General features: G+C 46.6%; 2 protein-coding genes across 6 annotated transcripts; one reads left to right on the top strand and one right to left on the bottom strand.

Annotated features, from left to right (window-relative positions):
* Window positions 1-513: 513 nt before the first annotated feature.
* Window positions 514-11,304, bottom strand: SLC52A2 (solute carrier family 52 member 2). 3 transcript variants are annotated; one of them, XM_043976590.1, is made up of 6 exons: window positions 11,017-11,228; window positions 9,879-10,015; window positions 8,806-9,724; window positions 8,507-8,630; window positions 8,297-8,396; window positions 514-624 (listed from the first exon to the last, which is right to left on the bottom strand). In XM_043976590.1, the coding sequence occupies exons 2-6, from the start codon at window positions 10,003-10,005 to the stop codon at window positions 593-595; spliced, it is 1,302 nt and encodes a 433-aa protein (XP_043832525.1). In that variant the 5' UTR covers window positions 10,006-10,015; window positions 11,017-11,228; the 3' UTR covers window positions 514-592. The 3 variants fall into 3 exon arrangements, with proteins under 3 accessions (XP_043832525.1, XP_043832524.1, XP_043832523.1); XM_043976589.1 differs by lacking the exons at window positions 514-624; window positions 11,017-11,228 and adding an exon at window positions 11,260-11,304 and having other exon boundaries at window positions 7,373-8,396; XM_043976588.1 differs by lacking the exon at window positions 514-624 and having other exon boundaries at window positions 7,373-8,396.
* Window positions 11,305-11,365: 61 nt separating this feature from the next.
* On the top strand, window positions 11,366-25,560 carry FBXL6 (F-box and leucine rich repeat protein 6). Of its 3 annotated transcripts, XM_043976587.1 has the most exons (12): window positions 11,366-11,452; window positions 13,889-14,013; window positions 14,506-14,591; window positions 19,234-19,778; window positions 20,026-20,184; window positions 20,499-20,562; window positions 22,280-22,411; window positions 22,513-22,620; window positions 22,765-22,878; window positions 23,357-23,588; window positions 24,384-24,630; window positions 25,304-25,560. In XM_043976587.1, exons 4-12 carry the CDS (start codon window positions 19,279-19,281, stop codon window positions 25,440-25,442), a joined length of 1,695 nt encoding a protein of 564 aa, XP_043832522.1. In that variant the 5' UTR covers window positions 11,366-11,452; window positions 13,889-14,013; window positions 14,506-14,591; window positions 19,234-19,278; the 3' UTR covers window positions 25,443-25,560. The 3 variants fall into 3 exon arrangements, with proteins under 3 accessions (XP_043832522.1, XP_043832518.1, XP_043832519.1); XM_043976583.1 differs by lacking the exon at window positions 14,506-14,591; XM_043976584.1 differs by lacking the exons at window positions 13,889-14,013; window positions 14,506-14,591.
* Window positions 25,561-26,027: the final 467 nt, after the last annotated feature.

Below are 26,027 nucleotides of genomic sequence, written 5' to 3'. Positions count from 1 at the left end.
AAAACACCAGGTGGGAGCATCATAATAATAAATAACAGGGGCAGCTAGGTGGTGTAGTGGATAAAACACCAATCCTGGATTCAGGAAGACCTGAGTTCAAATTTGACCTCAGATACTTGACAGTTACTAGCTGTATGACCCTGGGCAAGTCACTTAACCCCAATTGCCTCACCAAAAAAAAAAAAATAATAATAATAATAGCTAACATTTAGATTGCACTTACTATGTGCCAGGCACTGTGCTAAATGCTTTACAATTATTATCTTGGCATAACAAATAATCTATTATAAAAAGCCAAAGAGAGAAACTGATTCTTTGGGGAAACTTCTAGGATTGGCCCTACCCCAATCTGTGTGATTCTGTGTGATCTGAAGTTTGGCCTGGTTGGTGGGAGAGGGGGAGGGGGAGAGGACCTGTATCAGAGGTTACACGTGGGGGAATGTGCTCCTATTTTATGAAGAAAATATTTGATTGTTGCTTCTCTTACCGTATTATTTCCTTTCTGTATGTTCTGCTTTATTTTAATTTAATTGACATGTTTATGGATGCTTTCTGTTTTTACATCACATCCATTTTTGTGCATATTCTTCCCTCACCCAGAGAGCCACCTTTTATAATAAAGATCTGAAAAGAAAGAAAGAGGGAAAATTAGTTCAGCAAAACTAATCACCACATCAACTGTTGTAAGGGGATGTTGAAGACCAGTGCCCACAGATAGGGAGGAATTTACCCATTGTTCTTCTACTTGAACCCCCCAGGGGCTATTGGAGCCCTGAGGCTCATAATCTAGTCCCTCCCATTTCTCAATGAGAGGGAGAGAGAATAGTAGCCCTGTGAGAAGAGGGTATGTATGTTGCAAGTGGTGAGCCCATGAGATAGACAAGGTGCAAACTGGAGGGTAGGGGTGGGGGTTGGGAGAGAGGGCCAGGGGAAGCTGGAGTGGTTTTGTTGCCTTGGCTCCCATAACTACAAGTGACACAGAAGGTGAGCAGAAGTTGAGACACCATTAGAAGGACTGTAACCAGGCAATATGGAAGCTAAACAGAATAAACAGAGCTGTTGAATAATTGTTTATGTTGCCAAGACCAAAAATAATGATCTTTCTCTTTACTTTGCTCTCCTATTCTTGCCCTCTCAGGAGATGAACTTCTTTTCCTAATCTCTGTTTCTTAAAGAGTTTGTTTTGCTTTCCAGTTCTCTATTGTTTTAAAATCTGGTTTCTCTTAGATAAAGTAGTTAACCATTGCATTACTGATCTCTATTTCTTTACTCAAATGCAGCTGAGAAAGGCAATGAGGAGTGAAGTACTGAGTGGTAAGAGGGACAGAGTGTTAGAAAGAAGAGAGAACATCACTGCTCTCATTTTTTCTCTTGTAACAGGATTAATGCAGAAATAGGATTAATGTTACTATGTGTATATATATATGTGTGTGTATATATATATATATGTATATGTATAGAGATATATAGATATAACCTATATCAGATTACCTGCTGTTTAGGGGAGGGGGGAGGGAGGGGAGGGAGGGAGAAAAATCTGAAATTGTAAAGCATGTATAAACAAAAGTTGAGAACTATCTTTACATGTAACGGAAAAAATAAAATACCTTATACATAAGAAAGAAGAGAGAAAGAGAGAGAAAAGAGAAAGTGAGGGAGAGAGAGAGAGAGAGAGAAAGAGAGAGAGAGAAAGAGAGATCTAACTCAAAGCTTCTAAAACTGTGGGCCCTGACCCCATATGGGATCACATAGCTGAATGTGGGGGTCGTGAAAAATTTGGCAGTAAATGTTTGATTTGTATACCAATTTTATATACCTATATACCTGGGATCAAGTAAAATTTTCTCTGGCAAAAAAGGGTCACATGTGGAAAAAGTTTAAGAAAAACCCTGGTCTAACTAATAGAACCTATCTTAGCATGGGGACTTAAGAGTTGAAGAAAGGAGAATTATTGATTCCTATTTCTATAACTTCTCAGAGCAGTCAAAAATATGTAGTTCTGAAATGTTGTTCAGTTATTTCAGTCATGTCCAACTCTTTGTGACCCCATTTGGGGGTTTTCTCAACTATTTTTTTTCTTTTTTTGCAGGGCAAATTGGGGTTAAGTGACTTGCCTAGGGTCACACAGCTTGTAAGTGTGTCAAGTGTCTGAGGCTGGATTTGAACTCAGGTCCTCCTGAATCCAGGGCAGGTGCTCTATCCACTGCGCCACCTAGCTGCCCCTCATTTGGGGGTTTTCTTGGCAAATAAAATGGAGTGGTTTGCCATTTCCTTCTCCAGCTCATTTTACAGATGAGGAAACTGAGGCAAACAGGGTTAAGTGAATTGCCTAGGGTTACACAGCTAGGAACTATCTGAGGTCAAATTTGAATTCAGGTCTTCCTGACTCCAGACCAGGTGTTCTATTCACTGTGCCACCTAACCTTAGCAAACAAAATTAGCAGCTTGGTAGGCCTGGAACACACCAGAGTTGCTTGTTTGAGATAGCCTTCCAGGAATTATAGAGTAGTGAATAGCAAGTTATGCTCAAGGGATGGAACTGGGAAAGAGTAGTGAAGCCCTCTTGGAAGTGGGGGCCAGAAAGAGAGTGTAAGTAGCGCTTTCCTCATCAGCACAATAGTGACCACTCCAGGTTAGATTGTGCCTGATGACATATGCAGTTCCTATATACACAGTACTCCACTTCTACAAAGAAAAAAGGGAAGTACATTTTCTAGATAAAATTTGTAAATTACTTGACACAGTGCCTGGCACATATTAGGTACTTAATTCGTGTTTGTTCCCTTTCTTTCCTTTCCCTTAGGGACTAGGCTTGGACTTTATAATGAACATGGTTTTAGATTTGTTTTTTTTTCCATTTACATTGCTATAGTCATGGTGTATATTGTTCTCTTGATTCTGATTCTTCTTTACTCTGAATTAGATCATGTAAGTGTTCCCATGCTTCTTTGAATGCTCCATATTTGTCACTTTCTATGATGTGGTATTATTTTATGATATTTATCAATCAACTAATCCTTTGACAAGCATTTATCAGACATCTACTGTGTTCTGGGTATTGCGCTAGGTAATGGCAATATGATAACAAAAATAAAAACAGAACCTGCCCTCAGAAAGACAGTTAGTGGAGACAATATCTATACAAGTATATGCAAGGGGCAGCTAGGTGGCACAGTGGATAAAGCCCCAGCCCTGGATTCAGGAGGACTTGAGTTCAAATCCAGCCTCAGACACATGACACTAGCTGTGTGACCCTGGGCAAGTCACTTAACCCTCATTGCCCTGCCAAAAAAAAATTTGTAACTGGAGGTGACCCAAAATGCCATGAGACATTGTGTGATAGATATGAGTAAGCTCCAGCATGTTGTTGATGCCCATTGCTCTAGTAGGGGTCTGAAAGTCTAATCATGGAGGTGAGTCTGGGAGAAATAATGGATAGTTAGCCCAAGAGCAGCACTGATATCCAAAAATTATTAATACAATTAGAACACCCCCCTCCCCCATCCCATCCACCAGCACTTTGGGTAAATTATCTACAGAGAACTGATGAAACCAGCACTAATGAGAGCACACAGCTAACAAGCATCAGAGTCTTCCAGGGCCCGTTCAAGGCCTTTGACCCAGATGAAGGGTGGAGATGGGTTGTCCAGAGGGCAGGAGCCCCGGCAGGCTGGTCTGCTGTACTTGAGCATATTTTAGCACTTCTCAGAACTGTGAGAGACTCCCCCTCCCTGTCCCAGTCCTCCACCTCAGCCAGCTGGCACAGGCTCAGAGACAGTGCCTTGCCTTGGGAGTCCTCAGTCCAGGCTTTGCCTAAAGATGCAGCTCTTTCCATCTTTCTGTCTCACACTCCCTGGGAGAGATAGCTTCGCCAGGGCCAAGGCCACAAGGGAGCAAATGAAAATTCAGGCCTGTTGTAGTTTCTGCGTCCTGGGGAATTCTATTCAATTCAACAGCACATACTTAATGTGGATCTACTGTGTTAACAGCGCTTTCCTAACGGAGTGTGAGAAAGAAGTCACTGTGACTCCCTCCAGACAACTGGTCGGCAAGACTTGCCATTTCTACCTTCCTCTTCCCTGAATGCAGCCAGATACTCTAACTTGGAATTCAGGCTTAGATGTCATCTGTACAGAGACAAACTTCCTTCACTAGCACAGACTGGCACCTTCTCTGTAATGTTATAGTCCTGGGGAGTGGTGGGAGATATGAGGCTCTGACTAGCCTGGGGTTACATAGCCAGGACATAGGACAAGCTAGGCTAGAATCCAAGTCTTCCTTGCCTCAATCTGGCCTAGAGTTTGTTTTAAATTTTTACTTGTAATTGTTATTTGTTTTTTAAAAAATTATTAAGCATTTATTCTCCCTCCCATTTACTCCCATCTCAAAACCAAAAACTTTGTAACATAGTCAATCATATTGTCTGGCCTGGTTTAGTGCAATAGCCTCTTTTCTCTTTGTCTAGCCTTTCCCCTTTCTTTTTCTTTTCTTTTTTTTGGGCAGGGCAATGAGGGTTAAGTGACTTGCCCAGGGTCACATACTACTAAGTGACAAGTGTTTGAGGTCTGATTTGAACTCAGGTCCTCCTGAATCCAGAGCCAGTGCTTTGTCCACTGTGACACCTAGCTGCCCACCTTTCCCCTTTCTAGTCTATCCTCTATACAGTAGCCAAATTAATAGCACTAAAACATGAGTCTGTCACTTACCTGCTGAAAAATCTTCAGTAGCTCCCTATTGCCCCTAGGACAATATTCAGCCTGGCATTCGAAGTCTTTGCTCCACAAACTGGCTTGCTGCCCACTTTTCCAGACCCTTTTTACATCTCTCCTCCATGTACTGTACATTCCAGCCAAATGGCCCATCTATTTGCTGTTCCTTGAACTTGACGTTCCACTTCTGATCTTTTACACTGACTATCCCCCAGGCCTGGAATGCACTCTTACTTCTGATCTGCCTCTTAAAATGCCAGAGTTCCTCTAAGCCTCGTTTCAAGTACCCCTTCCTACAGGAAACTTTTTTGATGTCCCTCCCACCCTCTCTTTTTAGTGATTACTTTCTGCCATGTAAGTTATCCCCCCCCTCAATAGAATATATTGTGAATTCCCCCCAAACCTTCCAAAGGAACTTTGTACATAATGGACCTCATTTAACCTCTGTTTCCTCATTTGTAAAACAGTATTTGCACTGTTTGCCTTATAGGTAAAAAAAAAGGAAAGGAAAACGAGTTGTAAATTTAAAAATACAAATATATTTAAATTTTAAATAATTGTAATTTAAAATTTTTTATTTAAACATTTAAGTAATTATAATTCAAATATTTAAAATACAAATGAGAGCTATTTATTACTCTTGGTCCTCTCATTGTGGAAAGTCATGGTCTAATAAAAGGATATAAGGCAAATACAATACACAGGGATGTTCCAGGTTCATATAGGGAGGTACAAGATGCTATGAGAGGTCTAAAGGGAAGGTTATAACTGCCTTGGAGATCAGTAAAGGCTTTCAGGGGAATCGGGTATTTGACCAGGGCCTTAAAGGGTGAGTAAAAATTCACCAAGACAAAAGGAGGAAACGGGACATCTTAAGCAAGAGCCAAAGTCTGGAGGTGGGAGAGCCTAAGGGCAGACATCCACTTTGGCTAGAGCACAGCATCCCATAGCAGGAAAGAAGGCTGGAAAGGTAGGGTGGTGCCAGACAGTGGAGAGCTTTGAACCCCAGGCAAAACGACTTGATTTAATTTTATTTGGGAGGAAATAGGCAGCCATTAAAAATCTAATTTAAATATATATTTAAAGCAGAGTTGTGACTTAAAAAACAAGATTTCTCTTTGAGCAAGATGAGCCTGGCAGTGGTGTGGTGTCAAAGACAAAATAGAGAAGACTGCACAGGGCAAGGGTCCCTAGGCCCATAGTCTGTCACTCTGCTCTACAATCTGGGACCAAGCATACTTCTGCGGTGACTTGTGAAGGAAAACAAACAATAGTGGCCCTTTCTCCAAGCACTGCATCTGGAGTCAGAAGACCTGGGTGGGAGAGCCCAGCTCTACCACTGCCTGTGAGACCTTTCCCCTCTCCCCTTTTGTAATGAGGGAGCCAGACTAGGGCCTCCTGCTGGGGATTATAGGGTATGTGTGTGGTGGGGGAGCTGATGTAGGAAGAGGTGAGGCTTTTAGGGAACAGCCTTGGAAGAAGGTCAAACTGTTGGCGCCATAAACTAATAGGAGGCAGCGGTTGTGGTGGTGGACTCTGGAAGGCACAGATGGGCAGGGCCCAGGGCCAAATCAAAGGCTGTGTAGATAGGGACTGCAAGGTCAGGGACAGGGAACCTTGGGAAGTTTCCGAAGAGAACAATGAGTAGAAGCTGGACCCCCCACAGCCAGGCCAAGCACAGTATATTTAACCTTTTCCTTCCTGCTTAGTTTGGGGACACAGAAAGGAGGGGGGCTCAGACCAGGGAGGCTACACAGGGCACCAGGATGGTGGTCTTGTGACTAGCCACATCCTCCTCAGTGAGAGGACATGCCCTGCCCTGGGGGTTACCCCTTTTGTCCTTCTAATTTCTCTGGACCTGGGTAGAAAGCTTAAGAAGAAAGCTTTAGACTGGTAGTGACCTTAGCCCATGAGGCATTGCCTGACATAGTCCCCTCCTCTAGGACCCCACCATGAGGCAGCTATCAAGCAGGCTGAGATAAGCCTGTACTCTCAGCTGCTTCTCAGGGCTCCTTGGGCAAGACACTGAGGGTGAAGGGAGGGAGGGGGCTCAGGAAAGGTCTGGAAAGGAATTTGACCCCCCACTGATGAGTCCCACTCAGATAAAAAATAGAATCTTTATTCTAAAAATGATGTGGGATGGAATTAGGGTCAAATTGATCGTGAGTCGTCCCAAAAGAATTACAAAACTCAGTGACTCAGTTTCCCCAGTTTTATTGCAATACTGTGAGTGACCACAGGGAGAGAACCAGAAAAGTGGAAAGGTATCTCTCAAATAAGTAAAGATAGAAAGTTATATTTATAGTACAAATAAATTGATTATCAGTCTCATTATAATAATCTCCATTTTAAGGAGGTACAGGGGAGGGCTTATCCTAATTTGGAGCTCCTGGGATCCTTAGCCAACCCCCAAGGTGGGTACCTTTTTCCATGGAGGTGTGTTTTTGGGGTTTACATGTCATAAGGTGAATCTGGGGACAAATTTGGCCTTTTCTGTGCATATCACTTTTTGATTCCCATGTCCAGTTTTCAAAATATCTTCATTTATCATTAGAATTTCTATATCCTTGGGGCAGCTAGGTGGCATAGTGGATAAAGCACTGGCCTTGGATTCAGAAGGACCTGAGTTCAAATCCAGCCTTAGACACTTGATACTTACTAGCTGTGTGACCCTGGGCAAGTCACTTAACCCCTATTGCTCTTAAAAAAAAAAATTTCTATACCCCTGTCAGTGTATCATTGTTATGGTTAAAGTCTCTCTGACCTGCCTCTTTATGTTTCTGTTATTGTGGGTAGCAAGAACCCAGGCCCTGGCTTGTTTCCCAAGTCTTAAGTTATCCATTAACTGGGGTCTGAATCTCTCTTAGAGCTCAGATCTAAATTAGAGCTTGGGTCTTAGGTTTTTCTGTTAACCCCTTTTTTGCCTCCTACATCAAAACTACAGTTGTAACTGGACTTCGGGTCTGAGTGTGAGGGAGGGATGCTGTGTAGCATGTCACCTGCTCCCATGTGCCCAGCATAGGAATTGTCCAAGCTGTCATCTTCTCTGTAACCCCCAGCCCAAGGCCTTGTACACTGCTGGTCTTTGGTGATGTTTGCGGAACTTAGTTCTGTTCTGGGACCCAGAGGATAAGTGATCCAAGAGGGTTAACAGGGAAACCTCCCACGAGGGGAAACAATAGAAGCCCTATCTTTGGTCCCGAGTCTCTATTCCTAAGGTTTGGCTTTGGTGGGTTTGGGGTTTTTTTTGGCTGGGGACAAGGGTTCCAGTGGGGTAGGGACACTGTGTCCTAAGCCAATTCCTGGCTTATCCCTGAGAGGTGGAAATTGTGCGAGGGCCAACACCTCACCCACTGAAGGGAATAAGGCACAGGTTGCTCCAGCAAAGATGGAGGTACTTTACTCCTGGGAGGGTGGGGGCAGAGAAGGGATGGGCACTCCCAATAAAAGCCATACAACACCCCGAAGGGATCGTCAGGGGCTACACATGTCCACACAGTCCTGGCTTCGGTTGAAGACCTGGTAGATGCTTGTGGGGGGGAACATGGCAAGAGCCCCCATCAGAGAACCTGTCTGGATGGCAATACCTGCTGCCAGCAGCGCGCTTCGGCCACCGCCATGCAGGAGTGAACTCACTGCCACCTTCACATAGGAAAATGTGCCCAGGCACAGGACCCAGGAGAGCACCTGGAAGAGCGAAGGAGGAAGCAGGGGGATTGAGGCTAGGGGCCGAGCCAGGAAGAGATACCCTTTCCCTGTTCCCTGTTCATACATCAATTTCCCCAGCCTTCACTTACCACAAGCACTACACCTGCAGAAGTGCCCACTAGGGGGGGACAAGGACTCAGGGCTGCCAACACCATCACATAGGTCCCCAAAAGGGTACCCAGCAATGAAAGGACACCCAGACCACGCAGTGATCTGAGGGAAGAAAAGGATGCCAATCAGGGCTCTGAGAAGCAGGGACAACTTCCATTTTCCTTTCCCCCCACCTTGAGCTATGTCCCCATCTAGGTCTTTGCCTGTTCCCCCCCAACTTAGTTTCCCATCCCTGGGCTCCCCCACCTTGGGGTCCCTCTCTGGGATCCATTATCACCTGTAGAGGATGCCCATGGCTAGGAAACAGGCGAGGGGACTGGAGGCACTGCCCAACACCACAGCCAGGTGGTAGGCACGGCGCCCATATGGCAAGCAGGAGTAGCTCTGCACGGAGGGTAGTACTCCATTGGTCAGGGCATTCGTGGCCCCCAGCAGCCCCAGCAGGCAGGCCCCTCTGACTGAACACAGCTTCAGTGGATCCCGGGCTCTTTCCTCTGACTCTGGCTCAGGTGTCCCAACCTCCTCTCCTGGTTCCCGAAGTGGTGACACCTCTTCCTCGGGGGTGGCTCCCTGCCCCTGCTCTTCATTCCTAGTGGGAACTGTGGTGGGCACTGGTGGCAGCATGAGCAGCAGTCCCTGAAAGGCTGCTGCTGAGATGGCAAGCAGGCTGGTTATCACCCAGAAGAATGTGCTGGCTGAAAAGTGTTCCTTAAAGTAGATGGGCACCATGGGGCCTGATGGGGATATGCCAAGGGAGGGAGGACCTGGGGAGGATGCCAAGGGAGAGACCCTAGAGCTGGGAGAGGAGGCTGGTCGGCACTCTAGGTGACCCACACCTTGGGCCAGAGCTAGCCCACAGGGCAGCAGGGCACTAAGACCCTGACCCAAAAAAAATGATCGTACATAGGCTGGGGGCAGACGGGACATGAAGGGAAGGAAAGTGACATTGGAAGTGCAACAGCTCAGGGCAAGTGCAAAGGCTAATGCTAGGAAGGCCACAGCATGGGGCTGCCCGGCTATGGGTGCCACATGGGACCACAGAGGAGCCAGCAGTGCCATGCCCACCACACCCAGAGCCTGCACTGCCCGGATTGGGCCCAGTTCACCCTTTGACAGGCGGCCCCACAGTGTTACAGCCAGTGGTCCCAGGTTTCCAAAGGCTACCAGCACAGACAGGTAAGAGGGAAGGTTCCAACCTGCAAAGGAGAGGAGGTAGGACAGAGGGTCAACTCTCCCAGTCCTGATCCTTCACTACCGTTATCATCTCTGGCCCAAGGCCCAGTCTTTATTGCCACCTCCCGCCTGCCATCTTAAACCTTAGCCCCAGGCCCTTTCCACCTCATCACTCACCCTCAGGCAGGTCCTTCACCAGCACCGGCAACTGTACCCAGATCCCATTGATCGCAATCCAGGAACCCATGGCAAAGAGGGCCACTAGGATGTGCATGAACACCGTCCTACTGTCGGGGGCCGCCATCCCAGCTGGCCTGAAGGGAAAAGAAGTGTCACAGTGATATGGGAGCTAAGAGATAGAGACTTTTTCTGGAACCTTGTGATCAACAGGGAAATAAGGAAGCACAAAGATACTAGAACCCCAGATTTGGAAGAGTCCCAGACAGGTGAATAGACTTGTACTACAGCTAGGTGAGGGGAAATATGTATGGGCCTGCCTAAAATCCACAGCTTGTACCCACCTAACTTCCTGGATTCCCTCTGTACCACTCCCTCCCAATCGCCACCCCCAATACCTGAAGGTCCTGAGGCTTCAGGGGTCACCTGGGCTAGGGCTAGGTTTGGCTGGCTCCTGGAGCCCTAGGGCTCCGGATAGGGGAGAGGTCAACCTGAGTAGTTCAGGGCCTTGAAGGCAGGACCCAAGGTTCAATTCCACTAAGGGAGGAAAAGGAAGAGGAGGAGAAGGAAAGCTCCAGGCTCAGTTGGCCCAAGGCCAAGGACTTCCCTGGTACTTGGAGGAAGGATGAGGATCTAGGACTCTGACAGCAAGGAAAGCTATGGGGGGGGGGGGGAATCAGAGGGAGGATTGAAGCCAGGTCTCGGTGGGGGTGGTGAAAAGAGAGGGCATGAGTCTGCAGGGGTTGGGGTTCCGGGACGTCTCTGAAGGGGCACCAGGTCCCCCATAAGAGCTCAGAAAAGCCATGCAGAAAAGGAGTAAGGGATTCGGGGGGGTAACAGGAATGGGAGTAAGGGTCCGGGGGTGCGGTGGGGAAGGGGGGTGGGGAGGAAGGAACGAGGGTTTTAAGCAGGAGAACACCGGTAGAAAGGAGCACAAATCGAGGATAAAGGCAATTTTCCAGTCCCGTTCTGGGATTAGGCATTTTCCGAACAGCAGCGGCGCCTGGCACCGCCGGGAGATGCCCCCCAACCCCCATCACAGAGAGAGAAACTGAGGCAAGGCACGTGGAAGACACTCCTCCTCTTGCGGGCCAGACCCGAAGCGTCCAGAGTCAGGAGCTGGGAGCCCAAGGCTCACCTTCCCACCAGGACCCCAGGGCTCCGCGACCCCCAGGCAGAACCGGGAGCATGCAGCAGGTGTCCCTACTCCGTGCAAGAGAAGAGAGGGAAGCGGAGCCCGGCGAGCCGGCCGGCCCCACGCAGCTCGGAGCCAACAGGACGGGCAGGGGCTAAGGAGAGGGTACGGGAGAGGCGGGGAGAGGCGGGGAGGAAGGGAGAGAGGGGGCCGGAGAGCAGATGGCAGGGAAGGGAGGGGACTCACGTGCCGCGACCCCAGCGCCGGCTCCCTGGGGCCCCGCCCCCTGTTATTCCCCCCGCCCCCCTCGCCGGGTCCGGCCTGCCACTCCCGCGCCGGAAGTCCCGCCCAACCAGCACGTGCCCGGAAGTGGCGGCTGAACGCGCGGAAGACCGAAAGTCCAAAAGGAGGGTGAGGGAGAGACCCAGGCCCAAGTCAGGTGAGAGATCCGACTCTCCCCCGCCCGTTCACCTCTTCTAGGAGCTCCCAGAGATCCCTGAGGGAAGTTTTAGAAGCCCCTGTGTGCTGGCCCACTTCTCTCATTCACTTAGCGCTTCCTCCTCGCAGGGCCCCTCCCCCAAGAGCCCCTCCCCATCGCCAGGGCCCCCTCCTTCCCCAAGAGAGCTCTGCCTTATCACTAGGGCCTTCTCCTTCCGTTAGGGTCCCCTCCTTCCCCAAGACGGCCCTTCCCCCCTACAGAGTCCCATCCTCCGGGTCGCTAGGGCTTCGGTCCCGCCGCCCTTCCCCCCCCAGGTAGCTCTTCCTACCTGTCTGACCTCTCGATTTCCTTCATTCCTTCGGCCAGTGCCACTAGGCGCTGGGAACACAAGAAAAAAACAAAGAGGGTCCTTGCTCCTAAGAAGCTTAGCTTCAGCCATGGTGAAACACGACACTGTACACCAATAAGCACATGCAAATTCAGGATGTCCCAAAAATCTTACTGTAGTTTTAACCTTTAAAACTGCACTAGGGGGACAGATAGGAGGCACAGTGGATAAAAGCACCAGCCCTGGATTTTCAGGAGGACCCGAGTTCAAATCCGGCCTCAGACACTTGACACCTACTAGCTGTGTGACCCTGGGCAAGTCACTTAACCCTCATTGCCCCGCAAACTAAACAAAACAAAACAAAAAACCCCACAAACTGCACTAGAACTTTTGAGATATACTGTATATAGACAAAGTCACTGGGAGGGTACTATCCACTGGAAGAGTTCTTTGCCAACCACCATGTGTGGTTGTACTCCAAAGCTTTTTCTTCTACAGTCTTTCTTTCTCTAGGTGATCTTAACAAGTCCCATGGATTCAATTATTATCTCTACGAAGATAACTGCCAACGTCTACATATCCAATCCTATATCACTTGCTATGCAGGAAACGTCCAGCCAGATGTCCAGCAGGAGGCATCATCTCCAAAAGGAAACTTTTTTTTTAATCTTCAGCTCTTCCTTCTTCCTCACCATCGAATCCACTTGGTTGCTAAACCTTAATGATTCAGTCACCACAATATTTCTTACTTCACTTTTCCCTTCTCCCTTCTGAACCTATTGAGGATCTCATCAACTTTTTGGTGGGGTGGGATGGGGGGGGGTGAGGCAATTGAGGTTAAGTGACTTGCCTAGGGTCACACAGCTAGTAAGTCAAGTGACTGAGGCTGGATTTGAACTCAGGTCCTCCTGACTCCAGGGCCAGTGCTCTATCCACTGTGCCACCTAGCTGCCCCGGATCTCATTAACTCTTGCCTGGACTGTTACAATAACTAATTGGTCACCTTCTCTCTAGTATCTTCCAGTCTTTCCTTCAAACAGATCAATATACCTAAAGAGCAGGTCTGACGAAGTCACACTTTTGCCTGAGAAACTTCAGTGGGTCCCTATTGCCTTTGGATAAAATACAAACTCTTCTTTTTTGGCACTACTTCCTTACCTTTGACTCTTAGAATCCCTAGTTTCCTTCAAGGTTCAGCTGAAGTGCCACTTCCTATGGGCTGCTATTTCTGATTCCCCTAATCTTTTTGTTGTTGTTGTTGTTTTGTGGGACAATGAGGGTTAAGTGACTTGCCTAGGGTCACACAGCTTGTAAGTGTGTCAAGCGTCTGAGGCTGGATTTGAACTCAGGTCCTCCTGAATCTAGGGCCAGTGATCTATCCACTGTGCCACCTAGCTGCCCCTGTATTTACTTTTTATTTATTTTATTTTACATTGATTTATTTATTTTACATTGATTTATTTGCCTTACATACTTTCTCATCCCTTCATCCCCAGGAAGATGTAAAGGGACTGTTTAGTTTTTGCCTTTAATATTCCTGGTACCTAAGTACAGTGCCTTTTGTATAGTGGGCATTAATAGGTGTTTTATGATTGAGTTAGAATCACTTTGGAATTAGGTGGGCAGATTCAAAGAGTAGCTCTTAAGTATTAAGAATTTGTACACTGGGAGTGTGGAGGGGAGATCTGTGGAGTGCCCTAGGTATCTCATTTGCAGGTGGTACTGAGTTGGAAGGAATAACTGGGTGACAGTCAGGAGCCAAAAAAGAACTCGACAGTCTAAAACATTGAGTTGAATCTAAGAAGATAAAATTCAATAAGGATAAATATAAAGTCTTATACTTCAAAAAACAAATCAACTTCATAAGTACAGAATGGGATATGTTTAGGCATCAGTTTGTTTAAAAAAGATTTGAGGGCTTTAGTGTGACTGCAAGTACAATATGAGTCATTAATGTGATTTGACAACAACAACAAAAAACCCAGATTCAGTTTTGGGCTTCATTTAGAGAGGTGTAATTGCCAGGAATAACTCAATTGACAAGCATTTGTTAAGCTCACGATAACCCACCTGCCATCCCTCAGAGCATGACATTCTCTCTCTTACAGTGGTTATCTTCCATGGCTGGTATGCATTCCCTCCTCACCTCAGACTCTTTCCTTCACGACCCAGCCCTAGCCCTGCTTTCTGCATGAAGTGTTTCCTGATCCCACCTGCCAAATCCCAGAACCAGGTACCATGCTAAGAACTGGAAATACAAAGAGAAGTGAAACAATTCTTGCCCTTAACAAGCTTACATTTTAACAGGGGAGACAACATTTGCCTTTATAAAGCATACAGAATATGTACAAAAGAAATAAAAGATCATATGAGGTACAGGTTTGATCCCTCAAGACTTCATATAAAAGGTGTTACTACAGCTGCTCTTGAAGGGAAACAAGGACTCCCAAGACACAAGAGATGAGGAGGAATGCACCCTAGGAAGGAGAGACAGCTAGGCATCAGAGGAGGAGACAGAATGGCACATAAGGGAAGTAGTAAGTAAGCCAGGATAGCTTAACTGTGAAGTGAATGGAGAGGAACAGTGTTATCAGGTTGGAAAGGTGGGAAGGAATCAGGTTGTGAAGAGCTTGATTTTTTAAAAAATATTTTTCATTGATATTTTTCATTTTTCTATCACCTACATTTTCCAATGTATTCATTCCATTTTTTCTCTTCCTCCTAGAGCCATCATTTATAACAATTAAAAAGAGGAAAGAAAATTGTACCAAAACTAAACCAATACATCAAGAAAGTGGAACATTACTTACAGTATGCCATGCCCATAGCCCCTTACCTCCTTTACCTTCTCATATTTCTTCTTTGGGCTAAATTTGGCCATTATAACTTCACAGCATTGAGTTTTAGTTGTTGTATTGTTATTTCCATTTATATTATTGTAGTCTGTTTTCCTAGTTCCTCTTACTTCACTGTATTCATCATATTTACTGGGGTTTTTTTCAGCACAGTAATATATTCACATACTATAGATTGTTTAATTATTCCTCTGTCAGTGGGTGCCTATTTTACTGTCAGTTCTTTTCCACTACAAAACATGATCCTACAAATAATTTGGAGTATATGAGACCATAGTCAACAAACATTTTGGGGGGGGGCAGTGGGCAGTGAGGGTTAAGTGATTTGCCCAGGGTCACAGCTAGTAAATGTCCGAAGCTGGGTTTGAACTCATGAAGATGTGCTTTATCCACTGTGCCATTGCTGCCCCATTGACTGAGGAAGGACAACAGTTAGGAAATGGTAGGGTCTAGAGAAGGGGTTGTTTTTGTTGTTGTTTTTTAAGGATGGAGACTTGGCATGTTTGAAGAAAGCAAGGAAAGAACCAGTATATAGGGAAGGATTGAAGATTAGAGAGAGAGAGAATGATTAAGGAGCCAATCTGCACATGAGAAGGGATTGGCCTTGGCAAGAGGGAGGAGGCCACCTCTATCTCAAACTGGAGGAAAGGAGGAGAGAGTGGGGAATGATGTTGAGGGATTTTGAGATAAAGAGAGATCCTCACTTTCTTAATTGAGAGGGTAGGGGGAGAAAGAAGTGTGGGAGACCTGAGGATTCACAGAATTATAAAATTGGAGAGAAGGGACCGTAGTATCAATTGAATCTACTTTATACCCAAAAGGAATCTTCACTACTGTAGAACTGACAAACGGTCATGCAGCCTTTGTTTGAAGACACTCTCCCTTACCCCCACAGAGGACAGAAGAAAACTTTTGCAACAGCTTCTTTGGGGAACGGGATAGTAAATCACTTAGAAATAAATAGATTGTCCTGGAGTTTTGATCACCCAGTTGAGTTGGATAACATAAATTACACTCTTAGACCAGTTTTTTTTTTAATCCGGTTTCCCATTCTTTTCTCCTACAAACAGTGCTGCTTTTGTTTTTTGTTTGTTTTGTTTTGGTTGTTTTTTGGCTGGGCAGTGAGGGTTAAGTGACTTGCCCAGGGTCACACAGCTAGTGTCAAGTGTCTAAGGCTGGATTTGAACTCAGTCCTCTTGAATCCAAGGCCAGTGCTTTATCCACTGCGCCATCTAGCTGCCCCCAACAGTGCTGCTTTGAATGTCTCTATATACTGAACCTTTGTTTCTAGAAATCTTTTGACTGATTTAGGGTAGTGGGATTGCTGGGTCAAAGGATAGGGAGGGTTTAGTTACTTTTGTAATTCCAGATCAAAATTATAATGGTGGACTACTTAACAGCTCCACTAAATGTATTTAGCAATGTGCCTCTCTTCCCACACTCTCTCTACAAGTACACCCTTTTCACCTGCTAGCCCTTCAGATATTATACAAGACCAAATCCTCCCATGTTTCTTCAGGCTAAATATCCCTGATACTTTTGGCCAGCCATCTTATGGCACATTCACCAGTACTCCCCCTATACTGCTTGATCCCTGAACATACTTCAATTTATCAGTTTCCTTATAAAAAAGGTAGTGCCTAGGACTAAACTTAGTGCTCCACAATGGGGCAGAAAACCGAACAGTAATATCGCCTCTCTTGTTCTGGATACTGTACTTCTCAATGTTAGATTACATTGTCTTTTGACCACCATGTTTTACAGTGACTCATATTGAATTTGGAATCCACAGAAACCCCCAGATCTTGTTTATATGAATGGCTGGCTGGCTGTTCACCCATCTATCCATCCCAGATGTACTCGTGCAGTTCTTCTTTTCAATACACGTCAGACTGCATTTATCCCCATTAAATTTCATCTGGTATGAGTCAACCCATTAGACCTTTTTGGATCTTATTGTTGAATGTATTAAAAAATTATCCCTTCAAACCGTGTAGAATCACATATCTTATAAACATGTCTCATTACATCCCAACCTTTTGGGGACTTAGGGAAGTTTCCATTAAAGAGTCAAAGAGGCAAGTAATACTTAATGGAATAAGTCTTAATTATGGCACATTTTAACTCACACAGGGGAAGTCCTAAGGCCTGAAATGAGACAGCAAGGGAACATAGGGCAACAGGGAAAGGATACAACAAGGTCTCCCAACCTCAGGTGTATGGTCTTTAGGTCATGGGAGGAGTGGGGGGAGGGTCACTGCTGGTCCTTCAGAGAGGCTGCCCCTGGACTTGGCACACCCTCCTCTGCCAACTCTCCTCTATTACTCCTCATTGTGGGGGAGGTAGGTGGCATCTGGTCTCCTCCACACCAGGGCAACTTGACAGTATAGGCATGAGGCCTGATAAGAAGGAGTTGGTTCTTGCTTGGGTATTTCTGATTGTTTTCCCATCTCTGATGTCATAGGCAGAGTGAGGCTAGGGACTGTACTGATTATAACCCCCCCCCCCCCAAGCATGGGGCATTGAAGTTTCCAGCAGAAGGTATGGAAGTTTCCAGGAAAAGGAAAGATAGTGAGGTATTGGGTAGGACTAGAGGATGTATTAGAGAAGAAGCATCCTTTTATAAGTAAACTTTATGAAGCCCAGAGAGTCCCAAAACCAAAGAGATTGTTGTTGTTGTTGTTTTTTCTTTGCAGGGCAATAAGGGTTAAGTGACTTGCCCAGGGTCACACAGCTAGTAAGTGTCAAGTGTCTAAGGTCAGATTTGAACTCAGGTCCTCCTGAATCCAGGGCCAGTGCTTTATCCACTGCGCCACCTAGCTGCCCCAGGTTGGTTTTTTTCCCTGACTATTTACATAGCACTTGCACCTTTAACAAAGTCACTGACAAAAATGTTAAACAGCAGAGTCAAAGATGGGATCCCTCCAGGAGAGCTCTCTCTTCATTTTGACATGAATACATGAATGGCTGTTCCTTGGGTCCTAGCATTTAACTAGTTCAGAATCCACCAGTTGCAGAATCATTTGCCCCATATCTCTATCTTGTTCACAAGGAGAGTAAGACAGACTTTCCTTTGTCAAATGTTTTTTTCCTAAAATCTGCATATATTCTGTCCCTAGCATTCCCTGATTTCCCATCCCAGTATGTTTATAATCCAGTACCTTAGTCTTATCCATAAGTTTTCCTTCCTTTGGTACAGATCAGACTCTTACCATGCCTTCTACATCCTGAATGAGTCATGTCTTTGAACTTTGAAAAATCTTCCTTAGATGATCTGTTCCAGTGATGTCAAACTCAAATAGAAATGCATATTGATTCAGAAAACCACAAATTAACGTTGCATGGTTTTTATTTTGCTAAGCATTTCCTAGTTACACTTTAATCTTGTTCAGGTGGGCCAGGAATTTGACACCTCTGGTCTACCCAACAGGTCCTCTAGGTCTCTTAATATTTATTCTGTTTGTTTGTGTGGTTTTTTTTGGTTGGGCAATGAGGGTTAAGTGACTTGCCCAGGGTCTCACAGCATCAAATGGCTGAGGCTGGATTTGAACTCAGGTCCTCTTGAATCCAAGGCCAGTGCTTTATTCACTGTGCTACCTAGCCGCCCCTCTTAATATTTATTCTGTCAATACTAGTGCAACATTTAGATTATTCCCCTCTTTCATGTTACACATTACAGTTGTTGTTTTTATGACACTTGTGTACAAGTCATCTTTGGTAATGTGATATGGCATCACTAGCATCAGTTAATCAATAAGCATTTATTGGGTGTGCTCTATGCCAGCACTGTGCTAGGCACTGATGCTACACAGACGCAAATGGAACAATCTTGTCTCTCCAAGAGCTTTTATTCTATACAACATATACATATACAAGTACATACAAAATAAACACAGGGTAATTTTTAGAAGAGGGCACTGGCAGCCAGTGGACTTAGGAAAGTCTTCATGGAGAAAGTAGAACTTGAGCTGAGTCTTAAAGGAAGTAAGGAATTCTAGAGTCAAAGGGGAAGAGAAAGTTCACTCCAGTCATTAGAGATGTGTAGAGCGTCATGTGAGCTCAACAGCAAGGAGGACCATTTGGCCAGACCATATGTAGTGTGTCAAAAAGGAATAAGATCTAATGAGCCAGGAGAAGTAGGTTAGGGTGTGGTTGTGAAGGGCTTTAAGAGGCAAGAGGAATTTATGTTTTTATCTTTCAAGTAATTGCAAGCAACTCAATATAAGAATCATGCAGTCAGACCTGGGCTTTAGAAAAATCACTTTGGCAGCTGTATGGAACATGGTTTGGAGTGAGAAGAGATTTGAGACTACTAGTTAGTAGGTTGTTACACTAGTCCGTGTGAGAAGTAATTGGGGCCTGAACTAGGGTGGTGGCTGTGAGAGATGTTACGCAGGCAGATTATGTTTGTGGGTTGCAGGAAAATGAGGAGTCATCTGAATGTACATTTTACCAGTCTAGTGATAACTGACCCCACCCCTACAAAAAATGGATTTAGTTGGGTCTGACAGTGGGGACTGTAGGCTTTTTGTGCTCATCCTCAGAGTTCATAATAAATGCCCTTTTCATAACATGGATCCTTCTGGTTTCTCTCATAGGATCCCCTAGGGGCACCATTATGATTTGTTCCATCTCTTGAGAACATGGAGGAGGTCCCTGAGGACTCTGGCAATGGGATGGTTTTACCTTCTCAAGAGGACTCCAGTTCATCACAGCAATCACTTTTCAAGCCCAGCAAGAGGTCAAGGCCCTCAGTTCCAGTTGGGTCCCCCCAGAAGAAAAAGAAGAGAAAAAGTTCATGGAGACGGCCATCTGCAAGAGTTGGTTATCACATTCATGAAGCTGAAGATATGCTGCTGATTGTACCCAATCTGGAAGAGTCAGCACCACGGGCCCACAGGAAAAAGGCCTGCCGTCTCAGGAAGTTGGCTCGATCAAAGGTCTGCCAGCCAAAGTGTCGCCAGCCACGTCGAGTGGAGACTCCCAACAGTGAAGATCTCAGCCTAGGGCAGGGGAGGCAGTCTCCTTCTCAGGACAGCACTACTTCAGGGCCAGGCTGGGGAGATCACATTCCTCTGGAGATCTTGGTTCGAATATTCCAAGTGTTAGTAGCATCTGATGGGGCAGTGCCCTTCCTTTGCAGGTATCCAATCCTTCCCTGAAAGGTTGGGTTAGAAAAATTCTTAAGGGCAGAACTGCAAGAAGATATTCTAAGTAGAGGAAAGAGTATATAGTGCTGTGGACTGTGTGGGGCTGGAGAGGCAAGGAGGGAAGGAGGCCAGCTTTGGCAGTTTTATTTATTTTAGTGTCCCAAGTGGGAGGTTCTAAGGATGAGGGCCTAAATGATTTAGTAGGGAGACAGGGATAGCAGAACTCCTTGTGCCTTTCAGGGCTGCCCGTGTGTGCCGCCTGTGGTATGATGCTGCTTCCCACTCTGTGCTGTGGCAGAAGGTGTCTCTGGCCCCACCTTGGCCTCCTCGCTCAAAGGGTCCTCCTTCAAAGGTGGAAAAGAGAATTCTCAGTTCTCTAGAGTGGCTGGTGCCCAACAGGTGAGGAGAATGCACCTATCTCACCCAGTGTACGTTTTCTGCTTTTGTTCTTTGGCCTGGCTGTTTACTCAGGCATACTGTCCTTGACAGGGTCGAAATCCCTCCTGCTGAAGGGCATGGTGAGGGAAAGGATTACTCCTGGCACCCAGCACCATGCTCTTTTCAGGAAGAATTGCTCCCCTGAGTCTTCTGCTTTACCCGGACTAGGGTGGAGGGGACCCCAGAAGGATGGTGGCCCATGCATCTTTGTGAGGAGAGAGGAGCTGATGATGAGATCTTGGAAAGAGATAGATACACACCCTTTTTTATGGCAGGTTTTCATTACTCCGGGAGCTCTCTCTATCCCACTGGAAAAACTATGTACCTCTGATGCTGAAGGTGAGGAGATTGGCTTGGGGGGGCTGGGAGGGAGATGTTGTCCTTGACTTTTTTTTTTTTTTTTAGTGAGGCATTTGGGGTTAAGTGACTTGCCTAGGGTCACACAGCTAGTAAGTGTTAAGTGTCTGAGACTGGATTTGAACCCAGGTACTCCTGACTCCAGGACTGGTGCTCTATCCACTGCGCCACCTAGCTGCCCTTGACTTCTAACCCTGATGTATTCCTCCTTGAATGGAAAGATAACCTTTTCTGCTTTTTTCAAATTGCTTTGTAAGTGTTAACATTTCCATCAGCATGCACCTTCCTCACCTAGGCCAGGAGTACTTAGTGCCTAGGAGCTCTCCCCACTGTTTACTTGCCATCCCTCTAGGCAGCATCAAACAGATCTTCCTAGTATTACCCTCTAAATCCTAGTACCTGCTGGGAGGGGAAGGAAGATTCAGACCCCCAAGCAGAACCCTTTCTTGCCTCTAGGCAGCTGGGTGGTACAGTGGATAGCTCTGGGGCTGGTGTCAGAAGGCCTGTGTTCAAATCCAGCCCCATACACTTACTAGCTGTGTGACTCCAGACAAGTCACTTAACCTCTGTCTGCCTCAGTTTCCTCAGCTGTTAAATGGGGCTAATAATAGCACCTAGCTCAGGGTTATTGTGAGGATAAAATGAGATAATATTTGTAAAAAAAAGCACCCAACACAGTGCCTGGTACATAGGACGTGCTATATAAATGCTTATTCTCTTTTCTCTCCCATCTTCCTCCTCCCTTCTTTCCTCCCTCTTATATTTTATCTTCTCTCCCTCTCTCCCTTCCTCTCTCCATCATTACTTATTTTCCACAATGTCCTGGAGTTAGGAATGGGGGAAATAGGAACCTGAGGAAAAGAAAAATGGGTCCCAGCTTTATTGGACACCCACGGGTATAGACAGTGTCACTGCTACTATCATAGATCAGCCATCACTCCCCTGCTGAAGAAGCTTCAGTGGCTCCCAGTTTCTTCTAGAAGCACATATAGACTCTTCTATTTGGCAGTTAAAGCTCTTTACAATCCAGCTTCAAGTTATCTTTTCCTACTGATCATACATCACTCCCCATCATATGCTACTTTGTTTTTTAGCCAAACTGGACAGCTTGCTGTTACCCACACAGGGCACCATACCTCCCACTTGCATACATATACACAAGAATGCCCTGCTGGGAATATTCTCCCTCCTCACCTGCACTTTGCAGAGACCCCGCCTTTCTATAGAGCACAGCTCCAGGACCCTCCTTCCCCCTTCCCTCTTCAGGGAGCCTTTCCCCATTCTTCAGGTGTTTATACTCTTACTCCCACAAACTGTGTTGGGTATGTGTGTGTCTTGTGTGTTGTGGAGGCAGCATGCTTAGCTTTAAAAGAAGAAGGCAAAGATGAGGAGGGAGCATATTCCAGACCCGGGACATAGCCCATGCAGATACACAAAGGTAGAAGACAGTATGTCAGTTAGTATTCCAGTTGGGTGGGACTGGAAAGTATGTGAAGGGAAGTAGAATGAGATGTGGGCAGGAGGGAGTCGAGTGCCTGAGTTAAGAGAGTAGAAGGGGTAGGATTGGGTCAGACCTGGTTTCCCTCTCTTATAGGAAGGAGCCAGAGGAATGAAGAGGGTTACTAGAGCCGGCCCATAACGGGAAGGCATCTGGTGAAGATGGCCTTGTCTAATGCCAAAATTTCCTTTGCCCTAATAGGCTGTCAGTGAGTCTTGTCCCCATCTCACATCTCTCAAGCTTTCCCACTGTCAGTCTGTAACAGCAGAGGCCTTGGTTACCCTGCCCAGGGCCTGCCCCCAGCTGGATAGCCTCAACCTGCAGAACTCCCAGGTGAGTGCCTCGTCACACCTAGCCGCCCCAACTATTCCCATTCACCCTCCCTCACCCCTGAAAAGGAGCCTAGCAGTGATCGGTTCAATGTTTGTTTTCAGGTCGAGGCAGCAGCAGTACTTGGCTTTCTGGAGGCAGCGGGCAAACAACTCCGGCGGTTGTGGCTAACTTACAGTAGCCAAATGACCTCCATCATCTCCTTGCTGTCGGTGAGCCTCATTTGGTGGGAGAAAGGATGGAGCAGGGGAAATATAGGGAAGGTTGTGTTTGACAGATTTCTGTGCCCATCCCTGAGCTGAGCTCTATCCTACCACCCAACCCCTAATCCTTATAACCCCCGGTCTCCTTGGCAGAATGGTTGCTGCCCACAACTCCAGCTCCTTGAGGTGGACACAGGGATAAAGCCCAATAATCAACACTTTCAGCTGCACATTGAAGCTCTGCAGGCTGGCTGTCCCCAGCTCCAGGTACCCCTTGTCCTCAGGTATTCCCATCTTTAACCATAAGTACCTCCTTGTCCCTAGGTGTAGGTATCCTCCACTCTCACCTATAGCTATTATTATTCCCAGCCCCAAGTATCTCTCATGTTCAGTTAATTTTATCCCTGACTGCCAGTACCAGGCCCTAGTCCCCAGTTATTACTCTCTTCTCAGCTACCCCTGCCTTGGTAAGGTCACCTCCCTCTCCCCCCTTACCTCCCTCCCCACCATCTCCCTTCAATTCCCAGCTATTGCTATCCCCATCTCTAGGTCCTCTCTATCCACCTTTGTTCCTAGGTACAGACCCCCTACACTGCCTTGATTACAAAGTAGTAGTACTTCCTGGTATGTGTCTGTTCCCTCCCTTGCCCTCTGATCTCTGTCATAGCCTAAAGGTCTGACTGAGCTCCAGCCACCTGGAGCATCTGCTGAACTCTGAGCCTGAGTCCCCCATCTCTACTCACAGGTCCTGCGGTTGCTGAACCTGGTCTGGTCCCCCAAAATGGGAGGACGTGGAGTAGCCATGGGTCCTGGATTCCCAGACCTGGAGGAGCTCTGCCTGGCCACGTCCACCATCACCTATGTGAGTGACGAGGTCCTGTACCGCCTACTGCACAGATCTCCTCGCCTGCGGGTGCTGGACCTCCGAGGCTGTGCCCGCCTCACACCTGCAGGCCTGTCCAGCTTGCCTTGCCTTGGTGAGCACTGGGCCTGCCCTGTTTGCTCCTGCTTGGCCTAGGCCATGTGGGGGATGGAGTGGGGAGAGATACATGTGGGTGAGGGAGGACATACAGCATGTTGTAGTATAGAGGAGAGAGAGCTGGGCTTGTATCAAGGAAGGGCTGAATTTAAATGAGCCATGTGATCATGGGCAAGTCACTTCATCTTGTCAGATCTCAGTTTCTTTAACTACAGAACCATCCTCACAGGTCTGTGGTGAAGTGTTCTGTAGTGTGAATCATTTATAGTAGTGTTAATAGGCATTTTTATTATAAGGGAAATACAACCCAAGCACAAATAACTAATATGCAGTATTGTGGCTGGTCAGTGTAGTACTTACTACGGGAGATCAGAGTGGGGAGATAATTCCAATGCTGGAGGAGGGAAAGCGTCTTAGAAGAGGTGGGAGCCTCCTGGTATAAGGGATGAGGAAGGGGGCAGCTAGGTGGTGCAGTGGATAGAGCACTGGCCCTGGAGTCAGGAGTACCTGAGTTCAAATCTGGCCTCAGACACTTAACACTTACTAGCTGTGTGACCCTAGGCAAGTCACTTAATCCCAATTGCCTCACTTTAAAAAAAAAAAAAGGGATGAGGAAGGCTAAGCCTGAGATTCTGGAAGGGCTGGGACAGGGGGAAGTGGAAGGATTGGGGTACTGGTTTGGCTTTTGACCTCAGGGCATACATAGGTAGGGAGTTTAACCTGAGGGTTCAAGTTAGGGTATCCAGGCTGTACTGTGCAGCCCTGAGCACCTTCCTCTTCTCCCTCTGCTCAGACCTAGAACAACTACACTTGGGTCTGTATGGTTCAGTCATTTGGGTGGCTCTGCCCAAGGAGGGAAGCCCCTTGATCACGTGGAAGTGGCATCGCACTCTCCAGGAGCTAGACCTGAATGGCCAGTGCTACCACGAAGAGGACTTGAGGCGGGCCCTGGCAGCATTTTCAAGCACTGGCAATGGCTACAGCCCCATCCTTCGCTCTCTCAGCCTCAAGGGCACCCAGGTTACTGTGGCAACTATCAGGTGAGGACCCAAGCCTCAAGACTCTGTATCTTCCCCATGTCATACTTCGTGCCCAGCCTAGCCTTGCCCTAAAGCTTTTTCCCTTCCTTCCTCCCCAGCCTTCCTTCCCTCCCTTCAAATCTGCCAACCTATAATTCTCCTTTCCCCTCCTTTCCCCCTTTCTCTTCTCTCCTTTTCCTCTCCTCTGCGAACCTTTCTTTTTCTGTAAGAACCCTTCTTGCCCATTTCCCCCAGACATGCCTTTCCTCTGTCCCCCCTGCCTTCCTGAAATCTTTCTTTCCTCTCTTCCCCCAAACCACCTCTCAGAACCTACTTTCTTTCACTCTCCCTACCTCCTCTCTCCCAGTCTACTTTTATTCTCCTCCCCAAACCTCCACCTTCCTTTCCCCTCAAAGCCTTTGTTCCCTCCCTCCACCAAACCCTTCTTTCCCTCCAAATCTCCCTTCCTCACTTTACAGGAAAGACACAGGGAGTCCTCCTTCCCTTCATCCCTTAACTATTGCACAATAACCTTGGAGTAGTTTCTATTTACTATGTAACAATGCAAGCTATGGGACTTAGGCACTTTCTAGCTGTATCCTGCCACGCCTCTCAGGCCCAGGGCTGATAGGTTATGGGACAGAGAGCCAGTTTGGATGCTCACTGACTGTCCCCCCTTTCTGTCCCTCTACAGCTCTGTGATCAGCAGCTGCCCAGATCTCAGCTACCTCAACCTGTCCTCATGCCGATACCTTCCTCGGGGCCTGAAAAAGGCCTACCGAGGACAGGCAGAGATCCAGTGGTGCTTGGACCAGCTCCTTACCACCACCTAAGACCAGACTCAGCAGTTCCGCTGTCTCACTCACTACTCCTGCATCCCTTCCTGGACGTTCTTCCTGTCTCTTCCCCTCCTCCCATTTTAAAAAATATTAAAGATTTTGTAAAATTAAATTCCTTTTCTAAAAATAGCAAGAAGTCTCTCCATCTTGGGACAGGAAGGCAAAGGTCTGAGGGAGTCAAAGGTGATTTCAAGCCAGATTTCCAGAGATGTCTTACATTCAGCATCTCTGTAAAAGCTCTGGCATTCATCTTCTGAATGAAGCCTTTCCTCACTCTTCCCATGCAACTGCAAGTGTCCGCCGCCCAAGCTATCCTTCCTGTATTTAACGCTTTGTATATATTTGTATTCGTTTACTTTATATTTTCGCTGTTTATATTTTTATATGTTTTTCCCATTAGAATGTAAACTACTTTTGAGAGGGATTTTTTCATTCTTTATACTTCTGTCACCAGTGCCTAGCATGAGAGGCATATAGTTGGTGCCTAATAAACACTTGTTGGTTGCCTGTCTTTACCTCATTCCCTACATCCATGAAGGGTATAGTAATTAAGGGCCCAAACCCCACAGCCCTTTTTTA

The sequence above is a fragment of the Dromiciops gliroides genome, chromosome 1, assembly GCF_019393635.1.
Source record: "Dromiciops gliroides isolate mDroGli1 chromosome 1, mDroGli1.pri, whole genome shotgun sequence".
NCBI lineage: Eukaryota > Metazoa > Chordata > Mammalia > Microbiotheria > Microbiotheriidae > Dromiciops > Dromiciops gliroides.
Note: the sequence above shows the minus strand (reverse complement) of the source record. Positions and strands in the feature narration are given on the sequence as shown.

Bases quoted from the DNA above. Each gene is read 5' to 3' on its own strand.
- FBXL6 (XM_043976584.1), top strand. From the start codon at position 19,279: ATGGAGGAGGTCCCTGAGGACTCTGGCAATGGGATGGTTTTACCTTCT. The intron at 20,563-22,279 runs GTGAGGAGATTG...TTGCCCTAATAG, and splicing joins ATGTACCTCTGATGCTGAAG to GCTGTCAGTGAGTCTTGTCC. The intron at 24,631-25,303 runs GTGAGGACCCAA...GTCCCTCTACAG, and splicing joins GTTACTGTGGCAACTATCAG to CTCTGTGATCAGCAGCTGCC.
- SLC52A2 (XM_043976589.1), bottom strand. From the start codon at position 10,005: ATGGCGGCCCCCGACAGTAGGACGGTGTTCATGCACATCCTAGTGGCC. The intron at 9,725-9,878 runs GTGAGTGATGAG...TCTCCTTTGCAG, and splicing joins GGTGAAGGACCTGCCTGAGG to GTTGGAACCTTCCCTCTTAC. The intron at 8,397-8,506 runs GTAAGTGAAGGC...TCGCTCTTCCAG, and splicing joins CTGCAGGTGTAGTGCTTGTG to GTGCTCTCCTGGGTCCTGTG.